The sequence below is a fragment of the Diadema antillarum genome, unplaced genomic scaffold (assembly GCF_040938485.1).
Source record: "Diadema antillarum isolate AM-2024a unplaced genomic scaffold, OU_Dant_1.0 seq00001229_RagTag, whole genome shotgun sequence".
Classification (NCBI taxonomy): Eukaryota; Metazoa; Echinodermata; class Echinoidea; order Diadematoida; family Diadematidae; genus Diadema; species Diadema antillarum.
This window is the reverse complement of record NW_027272017.1, coordinates 288,740-307,685: the sequence shown is the minus strand read 5'-3', so window position 1 is coordinate 307,685 and position 18,946 is coordinate 288,740. Positions and strand designations below refer to the sequence as shown.

Here is an 18,946-nt window from a genome sequence, read left to right as displayed (position 1 = left end):
TAGATTATTATTTGAGTTGAACAAATATTGCAAAAGCGCTTAAGTGTCCGAAAATTGGGGCTTTTACTCTATCAGAAAGAAAATACGTGTGAAACTGATGATCCATGATTGGGGCCTGGCCTGGTGTGGGGAGCCTCATTTTATTTTAAGCTCTCACCTTCCTTTTCCCCTTCTTTTCTTCAGTACCTCGTAATTACTGTAAACCAAGTTGCCCGCCTAAACCGCCTAAGTTTCGGAAGCAATTTAGCGAGCATGATTTGAACGCCTGCGCTGCGCCCATCGTTCGAACGCCTGCGCTCATCATTCAACCCTGTATCGTATGCCCATGCTTCGAATTCACGACCTACCGCCATGCGCAGCCTATGAAATGGATTAGCACGCGTGCCATGATTCTACCATGCACGGACGAGAGCTGTATACATCGCACTATGAGAGTGCAGTACTCGATACACTCTTTGCTGTGTGAGAGATTTGCTTTCACATACACACAGATTCAACGCACATACAATGCAGCCGAACCATGGCGAATATCGCAAATCCTGGCACAGGTGCCATGCAAATATTAATAGCGCGTAAACGCACAAGTGATCTCAGAAACTGCTGCCACTGTGGCTGTAGTTGTACACGCTGTATGCATTCTATGCAGATAAACGGACTAGTAACTTCAAAAATTGGAATTATACAACTCTATATGTGTTGCTATACAACTTTACTTACCATTATCATAATTTTGAACTGCTTATGCAAGCTAACCTTGGGAGGGTCAGGACAATGATTTTGGAGGTTCGGCGACGTAGCCCACTGTTGTGCTCTTTGGAACACTTGTGGAGGTAGTTGCATAGTTTGAATTTCACACTTGATTTGCGCCATTTTTTTATCCATGAACTTTGAGGGAATCCACTTACCTTTATATTCACAAGAGTGGTTTATTCATGGAAACGGTGAAATCATAGGCAACATGCTTTAATTAGCTACAACAGCGCAAATACATACTTGACAAATGTTGCCAAAAAAATCACATCAGTCGTGTACATCAAATGATAAAAGCCATATTTACTCTCAAAATTAACTCTCAGAAATTTAGGTGTAAAGTCAGATTTGGTGAATATATTTTTGCATCCGCTTTACCGCACACAGAAGAAATTTACCACTTATGTTGAAGTTATGGCATGCTCTGATTAACAATAAGTGCTTTGATTAATGGGGAGCACCAGAGACTCCAACCCCAAGCACCGTCTGATCTGGAGATTCTCCCGCTCCAAACCCGTAGCAAATGGAGACTCCAACTTGATGTGGGCGAATCGCACATCACGAGCGCAAAGCGCGAAGTTCCTTGCAGCCGGGGTCCAAGGCCAACTTAAGGGCCCTATAAGCTCTAGGGTTCTAGATGCTCTCTCGTGCTATCTAAGGCTTATTTTTCAGCAAACGATGGCAATAAGTAAGAAATAATATCAAGCAGGAGACATAGAGCCAGAGCGGGAGAAATTAAATCTCAAGCGGGAGAACAGGAGATTTTGCAAAAATGGGCTTTCGGCGGGAGATCGGGAGATCTCCCGTCGAAAGCGGGAGAGTTAAAGTGTCTGGAGCACGTTCAGAAAAATCTCGCAAGCACGATCAATTATTAATTTTTGGCCAATTTCATGAATGAAAGGTGGTCTTCAGTCTGTTTGTAGAAAATTGTGGCTGCGAACGGCTGCCGTAGTGTTCAAGGAGTAAGCTTCCGAGAGCACTAGATTCCTGAAAAACATGCTCATATCTTTGTCTCCCCATGTCTTCTTATGGAAAGACCAATTTCTATACAAGTTTTGACAGAAATTTTCACCAAAACTGGTACTTTCTGATCATTTTCTGGACTTTTTTCAAGACGAATTTATCTATTGCAGAGCTCAGTCGCAAAGTAAGTCCCATAGACAATGTACAGCAGCTGTGTGTGCATAGGGGTAGCACTATCAAATAGAATTGGCAGATATTCATGCACTTATCATTGACGATATTGCAAACTCTTCATGGAAATGCGTAGTAAAGACGTAGTGCATATCTGGTGCTCATGCGCGAGAGCACTATCTAGTGCTTGGGTGATGTACCTACTGTAATTGTAAAAGTGGATATTTTTGTGCGAGTCATTTTTCACACTTGGCTGAGTAAGATGAATTTTACATGTTTTGAATTCCACGAAATAAGGACATCAGCTACTGGAATATATGGTATGCAGAAATATTTGTGTGCTTATATTTTTGTGCTAGGGTCTAGCTTCTGGTTACACGAAATGTGCAAAAATGTCCACACCATTTTACAGTATCTTGTCCTCTATATTACTGTATACGCCATATATTTCTTGAGTCTAAATTTTCGCGAATCGCAAATTCCCTATAATTTCGTGAGTGGTTGAATGCGCGATCGTGGAGTATAGCAGAAATATTTGTGTGCTTATATTTTTGCGCTAGGGTCTAGCTTCTGGTTGCACGAAATGTGCAAAAATGTCCCCACCATTTTACAGTATCTTGTCCTCTATATTACTGTATACGCCATATATTTCTTGAGTCTAAATTTTCGCGAATCGCAAATTCCCTAATTTCGTGAGTGGTTAAATGCGCGATCGTGGAGTCCTGAACTGAACGGAGAAGAGTACACGCATACGTCACATTCACATCGGGATCAGAGTCGATATTTTTGTGTGTCTTCAATTTCGTGAATAGTACCTGACTCGTGAAATTTGTGAAAATAAAAACCTAGCGAAATATTCGGCGTATACAGTAATTGAAGGTCACAGGCATTTTCAGGAGATGTTGTTTTCGCGAATTGACACCTACGCTATGGTAAATGCACTATTCCTGTAGCGCATGGCAACATTTTAGCATGTTAAATTTGCAATCCAAATATGATTCGCGAAATTTGCGAAAATTAAACACTCGTAAAAATAACAGCTTAAATACAGTATCGTGAAAAACCTTGCTGACATGTATGTTCACATGTCTACATGTCTATCAACAATGCTATTAACTCTTTTTGCAAAGGCAATTGATGATTGGTTATCCCTGTCTTTTTCCAGTTGCCATTATCATTGCTGAGGACTGCTCAGAATCACCCTATGGTAAGTTACCATGGTAGTTTAAATCACAAGCATTCCTTTCTTTACTCATTTCCTATTTTGGGCCTGTTGGCAAAGTCTAAAGACTGCATGTCATCTGTTTTCATAATCATACACTGTAATGTATGTGGGTAAATTGCTAGCTTTTTTGTGCTGTGTATACACTGAGAATGAATGAATTCTAAATTACATTCTAAAGTAAGGCATGTAGTACTTTTATACATAAGCAGCATGCTTTCCTGCTAAATGTGAATTTAGTAGCTCTCCTAGATATCAATGTAATTAAAAACAGAATGGTAGCAGTGATTCTAAGACAGCCTGCTCAGAAACATTTATTGTCAGTATTACAGCAAATTTGACATATGATATGGGTAGAGTACTATAGAGGTAATGTTTTCTTTTTCAATTTTTGTAAAAGAATGCAGAATGACTTAATTCTATTCTTCCCTTTAATCACTTTTGATATATTAATGCTATAAAAATGTAATAATATGCATTTAGACAATTTGATTTCAAAGATATTTTAATTTCCATAGATTGAATTTAGTTGGGTTTTTTTGTATAATGCAGTATAGAATGGTTTGGCATCCTTTTTTTTTAATGTACAATTGTGCTATATTAAATGATTTTTATTTTATTTGAATGTACAGCTATTTAAATTGTAGTTCCCTTTGCGAGTATTTATATATAAATCAAATTGTCATTCGGTTACATTGACATCAATAATCTTAATGTGATTTATTATGAATTTTAGTTGGTGGAATTGAAAAATGGAGAAACGTATAATGGACATCTCGTTGCTTGTGATAACTGGATGAACATCAACCTGAGAGAAGTCATCTGTACATCTAGGGTAAGTATCACAAAATAGGTGTGAAGTTAGTGTCAATTCTATTTCATTACTAAATGTTCCCTGCCAAACAGTTGTGTCATCATCAAATCTAGCAGTTGAATGTTAATGTTCTACTGCATATGATGGACTTTCATGCTGCTAGGGGCTTCATGAGTTGAGCCATACATTTGAATATTATGTCACATCACATCCATGCTACATGGATGATTCCTGTAAATGAGAAATGTCAGCATGTTTTTTGTTTGTTTTTTGTTTTGGGGGGTTTTTTTGAGCTGTACATGTGGAGTGGATTTCAATTAGTCTTTGGAGACTGTGCTGATTGTTTTGCTATCATTTCATTGAACTAATCTGATCAAACAAATTTTTGCTACGCTAAACAGTTCATGTTTGATGTGCATACTATATTTTTTTTTGATATTTGAAGTTTTTCACAGTGTGTAATTTCTAAAGAAGATCTTGAGAAGATCCCCATGATATTTTGCAAATGAGTGGTGCCATCTCAAATACAGTGTACTTGTATTTCATTCAGGATGGTGACAGGTTTTGGAAAATGCCCGAGTGCTACATCCGCGGCAGCACCATCAAGTACCTTAGGATACCGGATGAGGTCATCGACATGGTGAAGGAAGAGGTGGTGTCAAAGGGTCGGGGTCGGGGTGGCGGAGGTCGTGGACGGGGTCGAGGTGGACCAGGAAGAGGAGGTAAAAGATGTCAAAGTCATTTTTCAACATTTGTTTTTTTCATGTCTTATACAGTAGCAGTATTGTTAGTGTAGCATCATTTGGCCCATGTTTTCAATGTGTCTGCATCTAAAATGCCGTGGGCATTAATTTGCTTGTCTTTCTGTGTTGTCATTCTCTTTGTGAAAAGGGATTGCTGTCAAAAGCAGGAAATTCTGTTTTATGTTATCTATGCTCCATTCTAACAAACAGAAACAAATTTTGTTGTTGTGTTCGAAGCACTCATTGGCTTTTCCTGAGTGAGGCTTTTTTTTTTAAATTCTTCAAAATTTCAGGCATTTTTTTGTTTCAACCTTTAGCCATTCATGTCTTGTGTAGATGAATCAACTTGTATCAGCTCTTTTAACCTGTTGAGGACGAGTCCCAAGTATACTCAGGCAAGTAGGTGTCTGGGAAATACAAGCTGTAGCCAAATCAGTCCAACCTCAACAGGTTAAAAATACCATCAATCCACTGAGGTGTTTAGAGGTTGGATGCTGATTACAGTGTGTCATGGTCCAGATGCAGTATTCAGGTGAAGGGCAGCTGGACGTCTTGGAGAAAAGTGAAATCACTGTGAATGAGAACCACCATTTCTCAGTGTTCTTACTCAACAGCATCACAAATCTGTTAATGTTATGTCGCCCTCTGTAGATGATGTAGGGTACAGTTTTCTCAACCTGACTTGCAGCCTGAAATGTTTTGTTGTTGAAATAAGATTATAGATCTCACAGAAATCTTGTATTCTCTTGATTCATTAGAATGTAACATTTCCTAGTTCTAAAATTTGCAAAGAAATTAAGAAAAAAAAATTCATAAGTGATACGGCATTGTATGATAATGTATTATTCATGGAACTTTCACAATGGCAATTTCCTTGATTTCTGTGGCGGTTTTAATTTTAATTTTCTTTCACTTTGATTTACAGTGACTTTGAATGGATTGCACTTTCAATGAAACTTACATTCACAGAGCTTAATTTCTGTGTGATGGGCTATAATTTATAAAGCTGCTTGAGCTGGACTTTGACACAAGCTGTTATCATGATATGTACAGGGCTCACCTGATAAGAAAAAATCACTTTAGCAGGAACACGGCTCAGGTATAACAGAATTTAATGTTACAAACTTTTTATGCTTTATTTTCATTGCTCATTTGGAATCACATACAACTGTGTTAGGATATATACAATGTATTTTGGCTTAAACACTTCCACCTTCCCTCATTAATGTCTTAAAAATGATAAACTGAATTTTTTATTAAAAAAAGCTCATAACATGACATTGTGTGATAATGTATTATTCAAGAAACTTTCATTTGAAAAGAAAAATGTATTTATGGTTTTAAAATGATAACTGAATTTTCACAGAAGCTGTCACATTCAATTTAATTCCTTATTGTGAAGGACTAGTTTGTGCTATTACAGGACAGACTGCAGATCACACAGTGTAAATATTTGCCATTGGGCAGTAGGGTGTTGTGCTAACGATCTTATTGAGTGCCTTCAGCCTTCTACTCATAACTTGCACTCCAGTATATTGTGAGTATTGGAAATCATCATTCCCATGTGCTGTCCGTATTTTCCCTCTGTGTGCATCTGTATATTAGTGTTTTTGTGTTTGTGTGTGTGTGTGTTGTGTGTGTGTGTGTGTGTGTGTGTGTGTGTGTGTGTGTGTGTGTGTGTGTGTGTGTGTGTGTGTGTGTGTGTGTGACAGACAGAGAAAGGAAGAGGGATGATTGGAAAAAGTTTGTTGCTAAGTTTCACCATGTTGAATTTTCACTTTAATTTTGCAATGAAACATGTTCAAGCTACCCCTGCTGCCTATATTTTTGCATCGTCAGAGTCATGGGCATTGTGACTTGATTACGTATGATGTACTGTGAAGAGGATTATTTTGCAGAACAAATGCATGAACTTGTTGTACAGTGATGTATTTGCCCAAACTGTGAGACTGCAGTGTCAATATTTTTCATTGCCACTTTGATTCTGGGTGTGGTAGCATGTGTGTACTTGTTGCCATGGTAATGGGGTTAAACAACTGGGCATGGTTTAGAGTAACACCCACATACTGGGCTACAAGTGGGGTGATATACTCAGGCCAATACCATCCACCACTTTATGAAGCAGGAGCCCTGCTTAAAGGACAAGTTCACCTCCATAGACATGTGGGTTGAGTGAGTGCAGCAATATTAGTAGAACACATCAGTGAGAGTTTGAGAGAAATCGGACAATCCGTTCAAAAGTTATGAATTTTTGAAGTTTCTGCTCACTCAAGGCTGGATGAGAAGACTACTATAGCTTGTGATGTCACATGTGTACAACGATATAAAGAAAGAGTAAAGAAAATTCAACATATTTTCACTTTTCTCGCATAACAAATGAACACTTGACTTCTCTCTTTCAGAAGGCAGGGGGAATAATATTACCCTTAACATATGTCAGTAACAAGTTGAAGAAGTTTGCACTTTATTAAAAAAGTGAAGTTTTGTGAAATTCTCTTTTTATTTTCTTTATATCGTTGTAGGCATATGACATCATACACTGTAGTAGTCTTCTCATCCAGCAGTGACTGCGCAGATACTTTTAAAATTCATAACTTTTGAACGGATTGTCCGATTTTCCTCAAACTTTCACTGATGTGTTCTACTAATATTGTTGCATTCACGCAATCCCTATGTCTATGAAGGTGGACTTGTCCTTTAAATAGGAGAAAAGCTTGTCTCCTTTAATACCCCTCCTGATTAAGTGGGGGATGTTTAATATCTTAAGTTGAAATTTCAAGAAACTTAGGAAGAATTGCTAAAAAGAGCCACCAGGATAGAATTTCACTGCTCAATATGCAGTGGCGGATCCAGGGAGGACCGCACCGGGTGCACGCCCCCCCCCCCTTTATTTTTTTTGTTGAAACAAAAGAAATAAAAAGAAAAAATGGGGGTGAGGGGTGCGTGCTCCCCCTTTAATTTTGTGAACGTGCCCCCGTAAATACGAAATTCCTGGATCCTTCCCTGATATGTGTATGAAAATGATATCCACTGCTTGATGTGTGTGTGTTGGGGGGGGGGGGGGGATAGGGGTAGGGTGTTACCATTCATATAGCATTTTGTCAATCACATGTCAGAATTTTTTTTTCTTTTTACTGAGAGGTATTGATATGTCTGTAACTGAAGTCACCTATGCCTTGTTTATAGGACTAGGCATCATGCATTTTGTGGTATAATCAAAGCAAATTTATATCAAATGTGATAATAAAGTTTGAATTTTATTGAATTGAATATAAAGGTGAAGGCAATGAATGAACAAAACAAAAGTAGAATCACGTGGATCTGTTACAAAACATGATATTTTGGGAAAAATGAGGGATCGCTTATGTCCAAATATGTCTGTAATGCCTGTGTAACAATATTCACAAAACAGTTTCCTCATTATGCTGGTACAGTGCACTTCCGTTATGAATTAACAAAATTCCGGTTACAGCAAAGTAAAAATTCAGGCTGCTTCATTATCCACCCTATGTATTTTTATTGCTCATTTGTGTGGTTATAATGAAATTTCAATAACGAAAGAAAGTTGCCAGTCCCGAGGTCTTCATTATAACAGGAGTCCACTGTATACATCTCATTGCACTCATTTGTTTACCAACTATGGAGGGTTTTCTAACCACGCAAGTTTACAAATAACTGAACACAGTGAATCCTTGATCTGGATATTTAAACCAGGTGGTAGTTCCATTAGCATCCGGAAAAATTTGACTCGATCAAGGCGCTGAGAAATCCAGATGTTCTGAAGGGTGGAGGACTGTTTATGATCGCCGATCAAAGAACAAGTAGTTGCGACAATAATCTGGTGGCAGATGACCCCCGTCTTGCGCTCGCTAAATCGAATTTTAATTTCGAATTCAGTCATACCTTCTGGCAGTCAGGTTTCAGACATTTTAGTGCACAATGTATTTCCCGATTTGCTACATCCAGCTTCTGGGCCTAATTAGATTTGTAAATTGGTCTGTGCCTTCCGCCGTCGTCATAACGTCGTCAGGAACTTGTCGGGGGGGGGGGGGGGGGGGTGGAGGTAGGGTGAACAAGGGTCGCCAATTACAAGATCTGGCCCTGCTCTCTCGCCGTCCCGCCAATAACCATCAAAGAGCCATCAGAAACCGTGGCCAATTATCTTCCCGTGCGCCGATTACGGCAGCTAATGACCATGGCATCTGGCATACCCCTGCATGGGCGCTTCTTGAAGTTTGCCGCCAACTTCCTTGGGATGGAAAAGCGAAAGGGAGAAGAAAAAAAGTGATATTTTCAATGATTGCTGGGAGCAGAAACTGTTTTCAGTTGTTTACCATTTCTCTGGACATTGCGAGACAATGTCATAATGATATTGGCGCTATAGTCCTATATGTAGCTTTGCATGTACACTTTAGATGTGTATGGACTGATAAAGGTACTATTATACTTAGTAAACATCTGTTGTGTCAGTCATATAGGAACTTTCTATTCTCCATTGATATTTCTCTATATTTATCTGTTATGTACACACACACACACACACAAACAAACACATATATTCATATGTATGCATACTTAAGCTGTATACTATAGGTATCTTGAAAAGGTTAAAAGTCAAGTCTATCTCAAGATGTCAAACTAAATGGGAGGATGGATTTAGATTTGAGAACTTAAGCAACAACAACAAGAGAAAGAATTCAAGCTGCATTATCATTTTTGTTTCCAAACTAGGCTGTTAATAGAGAACTGATAACTCAATTCTAGTTGTCGTCAAAGGGCTACATTTTTGTCCCCGCCGAACGAGTTCGAGCAGGGGACTATGAAACGGGCTCCGTACGTGTGTGTGTCCGTCCGTGCGTCCGTCCGTCCGTCCGTGTGTGCGTCCGTGTGTGATCAAAATGTTCAAAATGCTACTCCTTCACCATTTCTAACCCGATTTTGATTCTGTTTGCTTTATATGATAGCACTACATGGGAGCTTTGAAACTTCTATACAGAATTTCAATTGTGACCTTTGACCTTGACCTTTGACCTATATTGTACATTTTGCTTCAAAATGCTACTCCTTCGCCATTTCTAACCCGATTTTGATTCCGTTTGCTTTATATGATGGCACTAGGTGAGGGCTTCAAAACATCTACACAGAATTTTGACCTTTGACTTCTTTGACCTTTGACCTTGATTTTTGACCTATATTGTACATTTTGCTACAAAATGCTACTCCTTCGCCATTTGTAACCCGATTTCAATTCCGTTTGCTTTAAGTGATGGCACTAGGTGAGGGCTTCAAAACTTCTACACAGAATTTTGACCTTTGACTTCTTTGACCTTTGACCTTGATTTTTGACCTATATTGTACATTGCCTACAAAATGCTACTCCTTCGCCATTTCTAACCCGATTTTGATTCCGTTTGCTTTATGTGATGGCACTAGATGAGGGCTTCAAAACTTCTACACAGAATTTTGACCTTTGACTTCTTTGACATTTGACCTTGATTTTTGACCTATATTGTACATTTTGCTACAAAATGCTACTCCTTTGCCATTTCTAACCTGATTTCAATTCCGTTTGCTTTAAGTGATGGCACTAGGTGAGGGCTTCAAAACTTCTACACAGAATTTTGACCTTTGACTTGTTTGACCTTTGACCTTGATTTTTTTACCTATATTGTACATTGGCTACAAAATGCTACTCCTTCGCCATTTCTAACCCGATTTCGATTCCGTTTGCTTTATGTGATGGCACTAGGTGAGGGCTTCAAAACTTCTTCATAGAATTTTGACCTTTGACTTGTTTGACCTTTGACCTTCATCTTTTTACCTATATTGTACATTTTGCTACTAAATGCTACTTCCGGCGGGGACATATATTACGCACCGCGTAATTTCTACTTTTCCTTGTTTTTTTTAATAAAGAGGTCATGCGCCAAAAAGAAGCTGACTTTGTTTGCATTAGCCTGCACTTAAAGGAATGAAGGCTACAAAGATAATTAATTCACATTTAGATACCCATTTTATCAAACATACTGCAACAAATAGAGTTTTTGGCCTTGGTAAGGCAAAGCCATTAGTATTCATGACAATTCAGAGATATAGAATGGCGTATGTGGACTGCATTACACTACAGTGTGTTTTTCTTTTTTTAGTTTTGTTTGCATTTTTTTTAAACTTGTCCACTGATATTGAAAAAAATTTAAGACACACCTATTAACTGTTTTCCTCCTGTAAGATTTATGCATTTTATCTTTTCTCCAAAGTTACTGGATGTGGGGTTGATCGGGAAACACATGTCTCCTGAAGTGTTTCAGTGCTTGTCATATATGTGAAGCTGAGTGTAGAGTTCACCTGCATGAAAACAGTTGCATTCTCTATCATAAGATGCACATACACATGTCAAGAAATACATTAAAGGAACCAAAGTTGTGATAACGATCCTTGCATTTGTGCATTTGAATACTGCAATACAAAGACAATATCTTGCTACTTACAAGAACAGCTCTTTGACAATGAGCAGGGAGTGTTCACTTTTTGTTTTGTGCATGTTGGTGTGTCTTTTTTTCTCTCCTATGCAATATCTGTCTGGGTTGTCATTATCTAGAGTTTCCTCAGGAGGAAACTTGTTTTCAGCAACAATTGTCAGTTGTTGCTGTTGTTGGTTTTTTTTTATAGGTCTTAGCTTCAGGAGATAAGATGTCTAAAGATGAGATTCTATCATATTCACCTACATCAGGTTTGGAAGGATAATTTTTTTGTGCTGTCCTAGATAAATTTCTCTGCGGGGCTTTTATCTGGATCTGTCACTGAAATTTCTAGAACAAACTTCCGATCTCCACGGGGATTCTCCGTCAGTGTATCCATCACTCGGAGACAGGCGAAGAGCATCAGTGACACCCAGGTCGTGTTTATCTCGCAAATGTCACAAAGCTGGTCGCGTCCCATTTATATCCGTCCCGGTGTTCACACTAAGATTAGATTGTGGTTTGGACCTTGGTGCAGGTTTTATTTTTAGACAGATGTCTTTAAACACATTTATGGATGAAGCTTGCCATTGACATTCCTGTCACCTGTCAGCAAAGTTTCAAATGGATCTTCAGCTTTTATTTATAAGTCTCTTTTATGAGCACATTTTTCTCCTCTTCATTTTTCATGCAACATCGGGAACAGTATTGGCTGATAGAAAGAACCGTTGAGGTCAAATTTGTAAATTGGTTAACAGTGCTTCTAGAGGAAAAATGAAAAGTAAAGACAAAAAAATTATAATAATTAGACCACACTGTCCTAAAAAAAAAAAACAACCCTCAATCCCCAGTTTGAGATGTGAGACATATATATTGTCTACCGATGTGTGTGTGTACATATATCTTTTTTTGATGATTAAAGGGATGGATTAGTATTGGCTGAGGTGAGGATTCATCTGTTGATTTTTGTGAGATACTTAGGAACACTTTATGAATTGTTACAAAGCATACAATTCTAAGCGGAATTCAAAATTTATTTGCTGAAAATTGGTTTTGAAATGGCTGATATCCAAAAACAAAGTGAAGTTAAAACAAAGCGGTTCTATTCCTAAGAAAAGATGGGTCCCACATTTTATTAGGATTTGCGTTGTTGTGGATATCTCATCCATTCCAAAACCAATTTTCATCAAATAAAATTTGAAGTCCTCTTAGAATTAAATATGCTCTTTCATAAGCAGTTTCTCATTATCCCCAAAATCATTATCAAAAAACATTTGAAACCTGGAGCCCTATCTCAACCGAAACTGTATCATCCCTTTGATGTTTTAGGGCTTGATAATGATGCCTACTTTATATTGTTTCCTGTCTCCTTAATATTGTATTTCCTCTCTATCTTCCCCCTCCCTCCTTTTCTCTCCCCACCCCCCCCCCCTTCTCTCTCTTTCTTCGTAAAGTGCACATGTTCTACACATGACCAACAGTGTTAAAGAACTGCTTGATCCACGCAACCAGAGTATCTTGGAATGTGAATGCATTCCCCGTGGTATATTGTGTGTATCTGATAAATGTCATAAAGGATTCTCGTCCCACATGTCTTCATGCCCGTGGACAGTTGCATGCCTTGGATTATGTCAACCCTATTTCACACCCAAAATTAAGCCTTTGATGTATATGTCACTCATGTACTGTCATCTCATATGATCTGTTACAGACATAAAGGCATCAGAGATAATAAATGCATATATCATTACTTATAGTTGCACATTAATGCACCATACTTTCTCCTTTATTCCTACGTGAAAATATAGAGAAACAATACAAGAGTGGGGTCATATACTTATAATCATTCAAACATCACACAAATCATCAGTTCATCTTTTCTTTCAGAGATAACCATGCCATTTGATGAGCTTATTTTCGTTCATTATCTCTGTAATTAATGTGACAGAGCGAAGAATATATCCACAAAAATCTGTATAGCACCAGTGACCTGTAATATGTATAAAATTTTGCAGTGTTAGTGAAGGTAGAAGATCACAAGTAGCTTATCTGTGGAGAGGGTGGAAATAACATTCATGGGGGAAGACAAATGCAATGAAACTTTTCAGTGTTTGAAGGAAGAAAGCTGATTAAAGATACATGAGGATCAAAGCTTCCAGCACAGATCTACCATCATACATGACTTACATTTGTGATATGTGGTCGAGGTTGATTACATGATGTATCTTATGTGTTCTTCAGAATGTGGATATATACAAACAGTACTTTCCTGTTAATGTGCTTGTGAATTGTAGCTGCTTGTCAGAGCTTGTTTCTGTCAGCTGATATTTCATCATCCATGACAGTTAAAGGGATGGTACAGTATTGGTGGAGATGAGAATTGGGCTTTTAACTTTTTGCGAGATACCAAGAAAGCACTTATGAAATAGTATAGAGTATACCATTTTAAGAGGAATTCAAAGTTTATTTGATGAAAATCGGGTATGGAATGACTGAAACATCCAAAAACAAAGTACCGGTAAAGCAAATTGATCGTAATAAAGTGTGGGTCCCACACTTATTAGAATTGCTCTGTTTTGGATATCTCAGCCATTTCAAAACCAATTTTTCATCAAATAAACGTTGAATTCCTCATGGAATTACATGCTCTTTCATATTTCATAAGTGATTTCTCATTATCTCACCAAAAAAATGTTAGAAACCTGAAATTAGGTCTCAACCAAAACTATACTATCCCTTTAAGAAAGAATTTACCAGTTTTTACAAGTAGTGGTCTCCAGTTTGCTGTATTGAGCTCGAACTGTGGCTGTTGAAGTATCCCATTACAGAAGTGTCTGAAATTGATATGCCAATCTGGATTAATTTTCAGCAGCAATAAGCAAAGAAAACCAAAGCTGGGGTCTTATGCCGATTAGGGATGTGGGGAGAGGGGAGGTGGGGGAAGGGGGTATCGAACAAATACATCCTCTTGATGTCCGTCATTGCCCGAGAAGAGTGATGACATTGTTCTGGATTACAAACACAAATATTTTTGCCCGAAACTGCCCCCTTTTCAGCCCGTTTTCTGGTATTCACACAAAGATGCAGATGACCTGTTAACCTACTTGCAGCAGAGCGCCACCCTGGCGTCATGAAAACAACAACAACAACAGTCAAATATCTAGACTTGACTTCCCAGTTGGTCAGTTGGGGGAATTAATGCGTGGTTAATCAAAGTTCAAAGGGCCATTGTTTCAGGAAACATGGGAATTGACTTTTGCCCCTGCCTCGGTAGTTGTGCAGTCATTTATATTTTTCTTCGTTGTGGCAACTTCCGGTCAGCCCAAAGGCATCTTAGACTCTGTTTATTTGCGTTCCATTTTATTGGAAGCACTGTGTGCCAAATCTCTCTGCAAGGGTAACGACCTCAAAAAAAAAAATACTACCGGTGCCAGCTGTGCCCGGCCAGAGTACAAGTCCTATCTGCTCTAATATCAATGCAATGGCCATGTGTCTACAGTGTGTTGCCAGTTGTGGAATGTGTTTGTCGGAAGCATTGCTGCTACTGTTTGATGGTCACTGAAGAGACATAGAAGAAAATCCTCAAGTGTCAAATTTTAGGGATTAACAACAGTGGCCAAGTTTCTTCCCACGAAAAGATGAAGATTAAGCCCCTAGATGCAGATACAAATTCATTGCATTTCCACTTTCTGCCATGAATGGTACATTGACGCTTGGAGAATGTAGAAGCAATTTCAGGACAGTTTGAATCCCTGGCATCCTGTAGTAGAGCTTGTTTTTCTGCATGAATTGACTCGCTTTTCTGATTTCTTTCTGAAAGGACAATGTCATGCATTTTCACTTCTGACATATATGTTGTGCATTTCTCAACCATATAATGTCAAAGCCCCTGGAAGTTTTGACAGGTATGTTATACATGATATATGGATGAATAAGCCTGACTCTAGCAATGTTGTTGTTTTCAGCAGGCACAAAACTTGAGAGTTCCTCTGAACACCATGTCTAGCCGGTGCAAATCGATATCCGATAGCTACCCTGGTGGTGCTTGAAATATATTTAGGAAATGGCACTTTCCTTTAATAGAGCATAGAACATAGCATTTACTACCTGTGAGATTGTGGTTTGGAAATAATCATGAATAATGGGAGGGAAAAGTGATCTAAATGCTGAGGCTTATGTAACATCTTCAGTAGATATGGAAGAACTAAGCCAAGCCATGGGCAAACTCCATCTACAATATACTCTATACCGTATATGGTATATCTACTGTATATTAAACTCTGAGCTTTAGAGTCTACATGTACATGATCCTGCAGGAGTCCCCTTGAAAAAATTGATATTCCTTAAGTCTTTGTGTGCCAAGGTGTAAACAGGCTTCAGTTTGCCACATTCCTATGAAATGGCAATGCATGAGGTACTTTTCAAAAAAGGAATTGCTTTCAAAGCTGTGTATCTTTACATCAAAGCTTTTAAAATGCTAGAAATGCAGTATAACAAGGTTGTAGAGAAATTTGGAACCATTTGCTATGACGTGAATGTATGTGATGAATGGAATCGCATGCAATGCCCTCAGTTTACTGTGGTATGTTGTGGTGATTTTATGGCAAATTATGGTTTGAGCGTTGGAGCAAAATATGCGAATTTGCAAGCCACCAACCGAGTTAGGTGTGTGAACTAGCACATATAGAGTTATACTTACAACAAAATACAAATGCCTCCCTGATTTTAGAATATTTTTTGCCATATAGACACGTGTAACACATATGTCTCACTGATTGCTCTTTCAAACCTCTCTGACTTTATTATATGACTGGTCGAAACCAACCAATAGGCAACTTGGAAATCACATGTACATGATATATTTTTGTAAATTTTTGTGGTGGGAGTGACCAACACAAGCTGATAATTACTGTTACTAGACTGGCAGACAATGTATGGTGTTAAATGGAAGCTGTTATGAAAAAGAGGAATAAGTAAGGTTTGGGCCATATTTCAGACATAGCCTTCAGACGTAGACAGCACGAAGCCTGTTAAACCCCTTCCTGCATCTTTGCTGTTTCAATGTATCCATCTTTTTTTCTTTTCTTTTCCTTTTTTTAAAGACTTTTTCTTTTGTGCTTCCAGCCCTTTTCTAAGTGTAGAATAGTGCATAGGAAAAATCTATTGAACCACCAAGAAATTAGTGTAATATACAACTTGAATGTCATCATTCGGCAGCAGCAAGCAGACTAGAGTTTGGAGGCAAGACTAACTCCTTGCCAAGGTGGGCTCTTGTAAAATTTATTGGTTTTTAAAGCATGTCTTCACCTCTGGATAAAAGCGTTGAACTCCCTTCCATCCAGATCTGGGCCAATATCTCCGTGTGGGAGATGGTCTCTTGTGTCTCGTGGGCCACTTTTCTGGGTTTGGCACTCTGGGAGAAACATTTATCAGTTTGCTACAGGGCACCAAAACCACTTGAAAGTCACAGCCACCGCCATCAATCATGCAAGAATTTGTTTGCGTTCAGCCGCAAAGTTTTTTGTAGAATTGTAATTTCTGTGGTTTCACTTCGTGGCAGACATTCTTGAAGAAAAAAAAAATGACTTCATTTCGCTGTCCCATGAAATTCTTTGTAAGTCCTACAGAGAGGTATATTTCATTAACCCTTTATGTCTGTCATTTGTTCGAGGCAAATCATGCAAAGATGGGCATTGCATGTTTTTCATTGAATGGTTTGTTAGAATTAAAAGATCACCAAATCTTAATAAAGAATATATTCTAAAAAAAATTCTTGTCACAGAAAAGGTGATTTGTTTATATAAAGGTTTTTCTGTTTTCATGGAAAATAATATGTCTATACAACTCATTTTTTAAAGATGTCAAGATTGATATTCTGATTGAAGTCATCATGTTTGGATGATGTTTTGAGGAAATTTGGAAGAACTGCAAAAAAAGGGTGCAGCTTGTAGTAAGAGTTATGTGAACAAGCATGTATATGCCCCCAATTGAGTCTCCTCTCCTAAATCATTGTGTTTTAGGTTTCATGGCTGACCTGGGTAATAGACTACTCGTAGCAGATATTATGCTTCCATAGTCAAGAAAAATATTACATCAAAGCTTACAAACACAACAACTGGCAGCTGAAGTTGAGATTACTTTCCTGACCCGGTTAATGGATGGGGGGGGGGGGGGGGGAAGCAGAGGTGCGATCAGTTTCACACAATCATACTCAATCGCGCCTTGACTTTTAGTGGGGGCCCGACGTCAAACGTTCCACAAACCAGTGGAGACCTGTAAATAATGCTGCCCCCGCAGATGCTATCGCACGTGGCCCAATATTCCGCTCACACTCACTGGCCTTCGTCGCACCCCTCCACGTACGTTTGGCGTAGGTGATGCTAGAATCCCCCCATCTTTCATAATCAGGGTGCCCTGTCGCAAGATACATTCACCTTAACTGTAATCCCACTGTGAGTGAAGTTCAGGGTCGAACCCATTCTGATTTAAAGGTGTTAGCCTTCATTTAAAAAGTGTCTCTTTGGCCCCATTCTCATGTGCTGTGTGATAGTAAACTTTTAAGTTTGTTATTACCATCCGCAACATGTTTGTATGCAATATGTTAATGATGGCATTCTGATTCTGTTGGTTAATGGAGGGTTAACATGGAAGATCATGGAAACAGAAATGTTTGGTAAGGGTTGTAACAGCTCATTGGTGACAACCAAAATTATCCTGGCATCTGTTTTATGGTCATTGGGCATTTCTTATGATAAACTGAAGATGCTCGACGGTATTGCTAGAGCTCAAAATAAAATCAGTGTTTGTACAAAACTCAAATAATGTTTTGTTTCATATTGCTTCTTAAATTAAGAGGAGGGCTGTGAAATTCGCACATAACAATCAGGAAGGATGTCTGAGCAATGAGGGAGGTAATTGTGTGCTCTACATTTGTATACATGCATCTTCAGAATAGGAGGATTTAATATTCTCCTCTCAGGACATGCTAAGTATTTTGTGGACTCAGGGAGACAAGGCAATTTTGCAGGTGGCAGTGAAGTCTGAAATTTGACATGTGTTTCATACTATTTTGATGCTAGATTGCCTTCTTTGTAAACAAGTTTTTGGAGTTAAAAGGGCACAAAATAGCGGGGATGGTGGTGCAAAGAGGCCCTTCCATGCAAGGAATGGTGTGTTTTAAGTGATTAGAAGACATTTTTGACATTTCTCTCAATACGGTACGCTAAATTTATATCTCATAGGCATTCTCATTTTCTGTGACAGAACTCCAGAAAAGATAGCAGGCATGCGTGTGCTACTCTTCTGACATCAAATACTGCTGCTGACAGGTGGAATTTTATTGACGTGACCGGCACTTTTGAAAGGGGGACGACAACCTTTAAGTGCTTTATTCGCTAGCGACTCGTTGGTGTGACCCAAATTCCTGTATGTAATTGCTTTTGAGGAGTCCCAAAAGTCATATATTGTTGCTGTTTTTTATTCAGAGTACTGTTGTAATTGTAAAAATTGTGTACTTTCCATCTACTGTAAGGGCAGAGTATTACAACATATACTTTCATAGTTGCATTTGATTACATGTTGTCCCCCCCCCCTTTTTTTTTTCTTTTTTTTTTTGCCTATGACTATCATATTGCACTCATCCACAAGCAGGCTGAGTAGTGGAATTTGCATTAATTTCACTGTGAAAACATAGCACATCATGCCTTCAATTCACTGATGTGTGTGTGTGTGTGTTGCCATTATGTAACAAATAACCAAATTTATATTTCAATATTTTTAACCTGTTGAGGACGAGTCCCAAGTATATTTGGGCAAGTGTCTATGG

The 18,946-nt window shown here is 38.5% G+C and overlaps 1 protein-coding gene across 1 annotated transcript in view; it reads left to right on the top strand.

Annotated features, from left to right (window-relative positions):
* The window catches only part of LOC139745015 (uncharacterized), a 41,745-nt gene that overhangs the window by 5,570 nt on the left and 17,229 nt on the right, over window positions 1-18,946 (top strand). Inside the window, exons 2-4 of the mRNA XM_071655424.1 lie at window positions 3,050-3,091; window positions 3,843-3,941; window positions 4,471-4,642. Coding sequence (XP_071511525.1) covers window positions 3,050-3,091; window positions 3,843-3,941; window positions 4,471-4,642 — 313 coding nt within the window. The remainder of the gene's footprint in view (window positions 1-3,049; window positions 3,092-3,842; window positions 3,942-4,470; window positions 4,643-18,946) is intronic.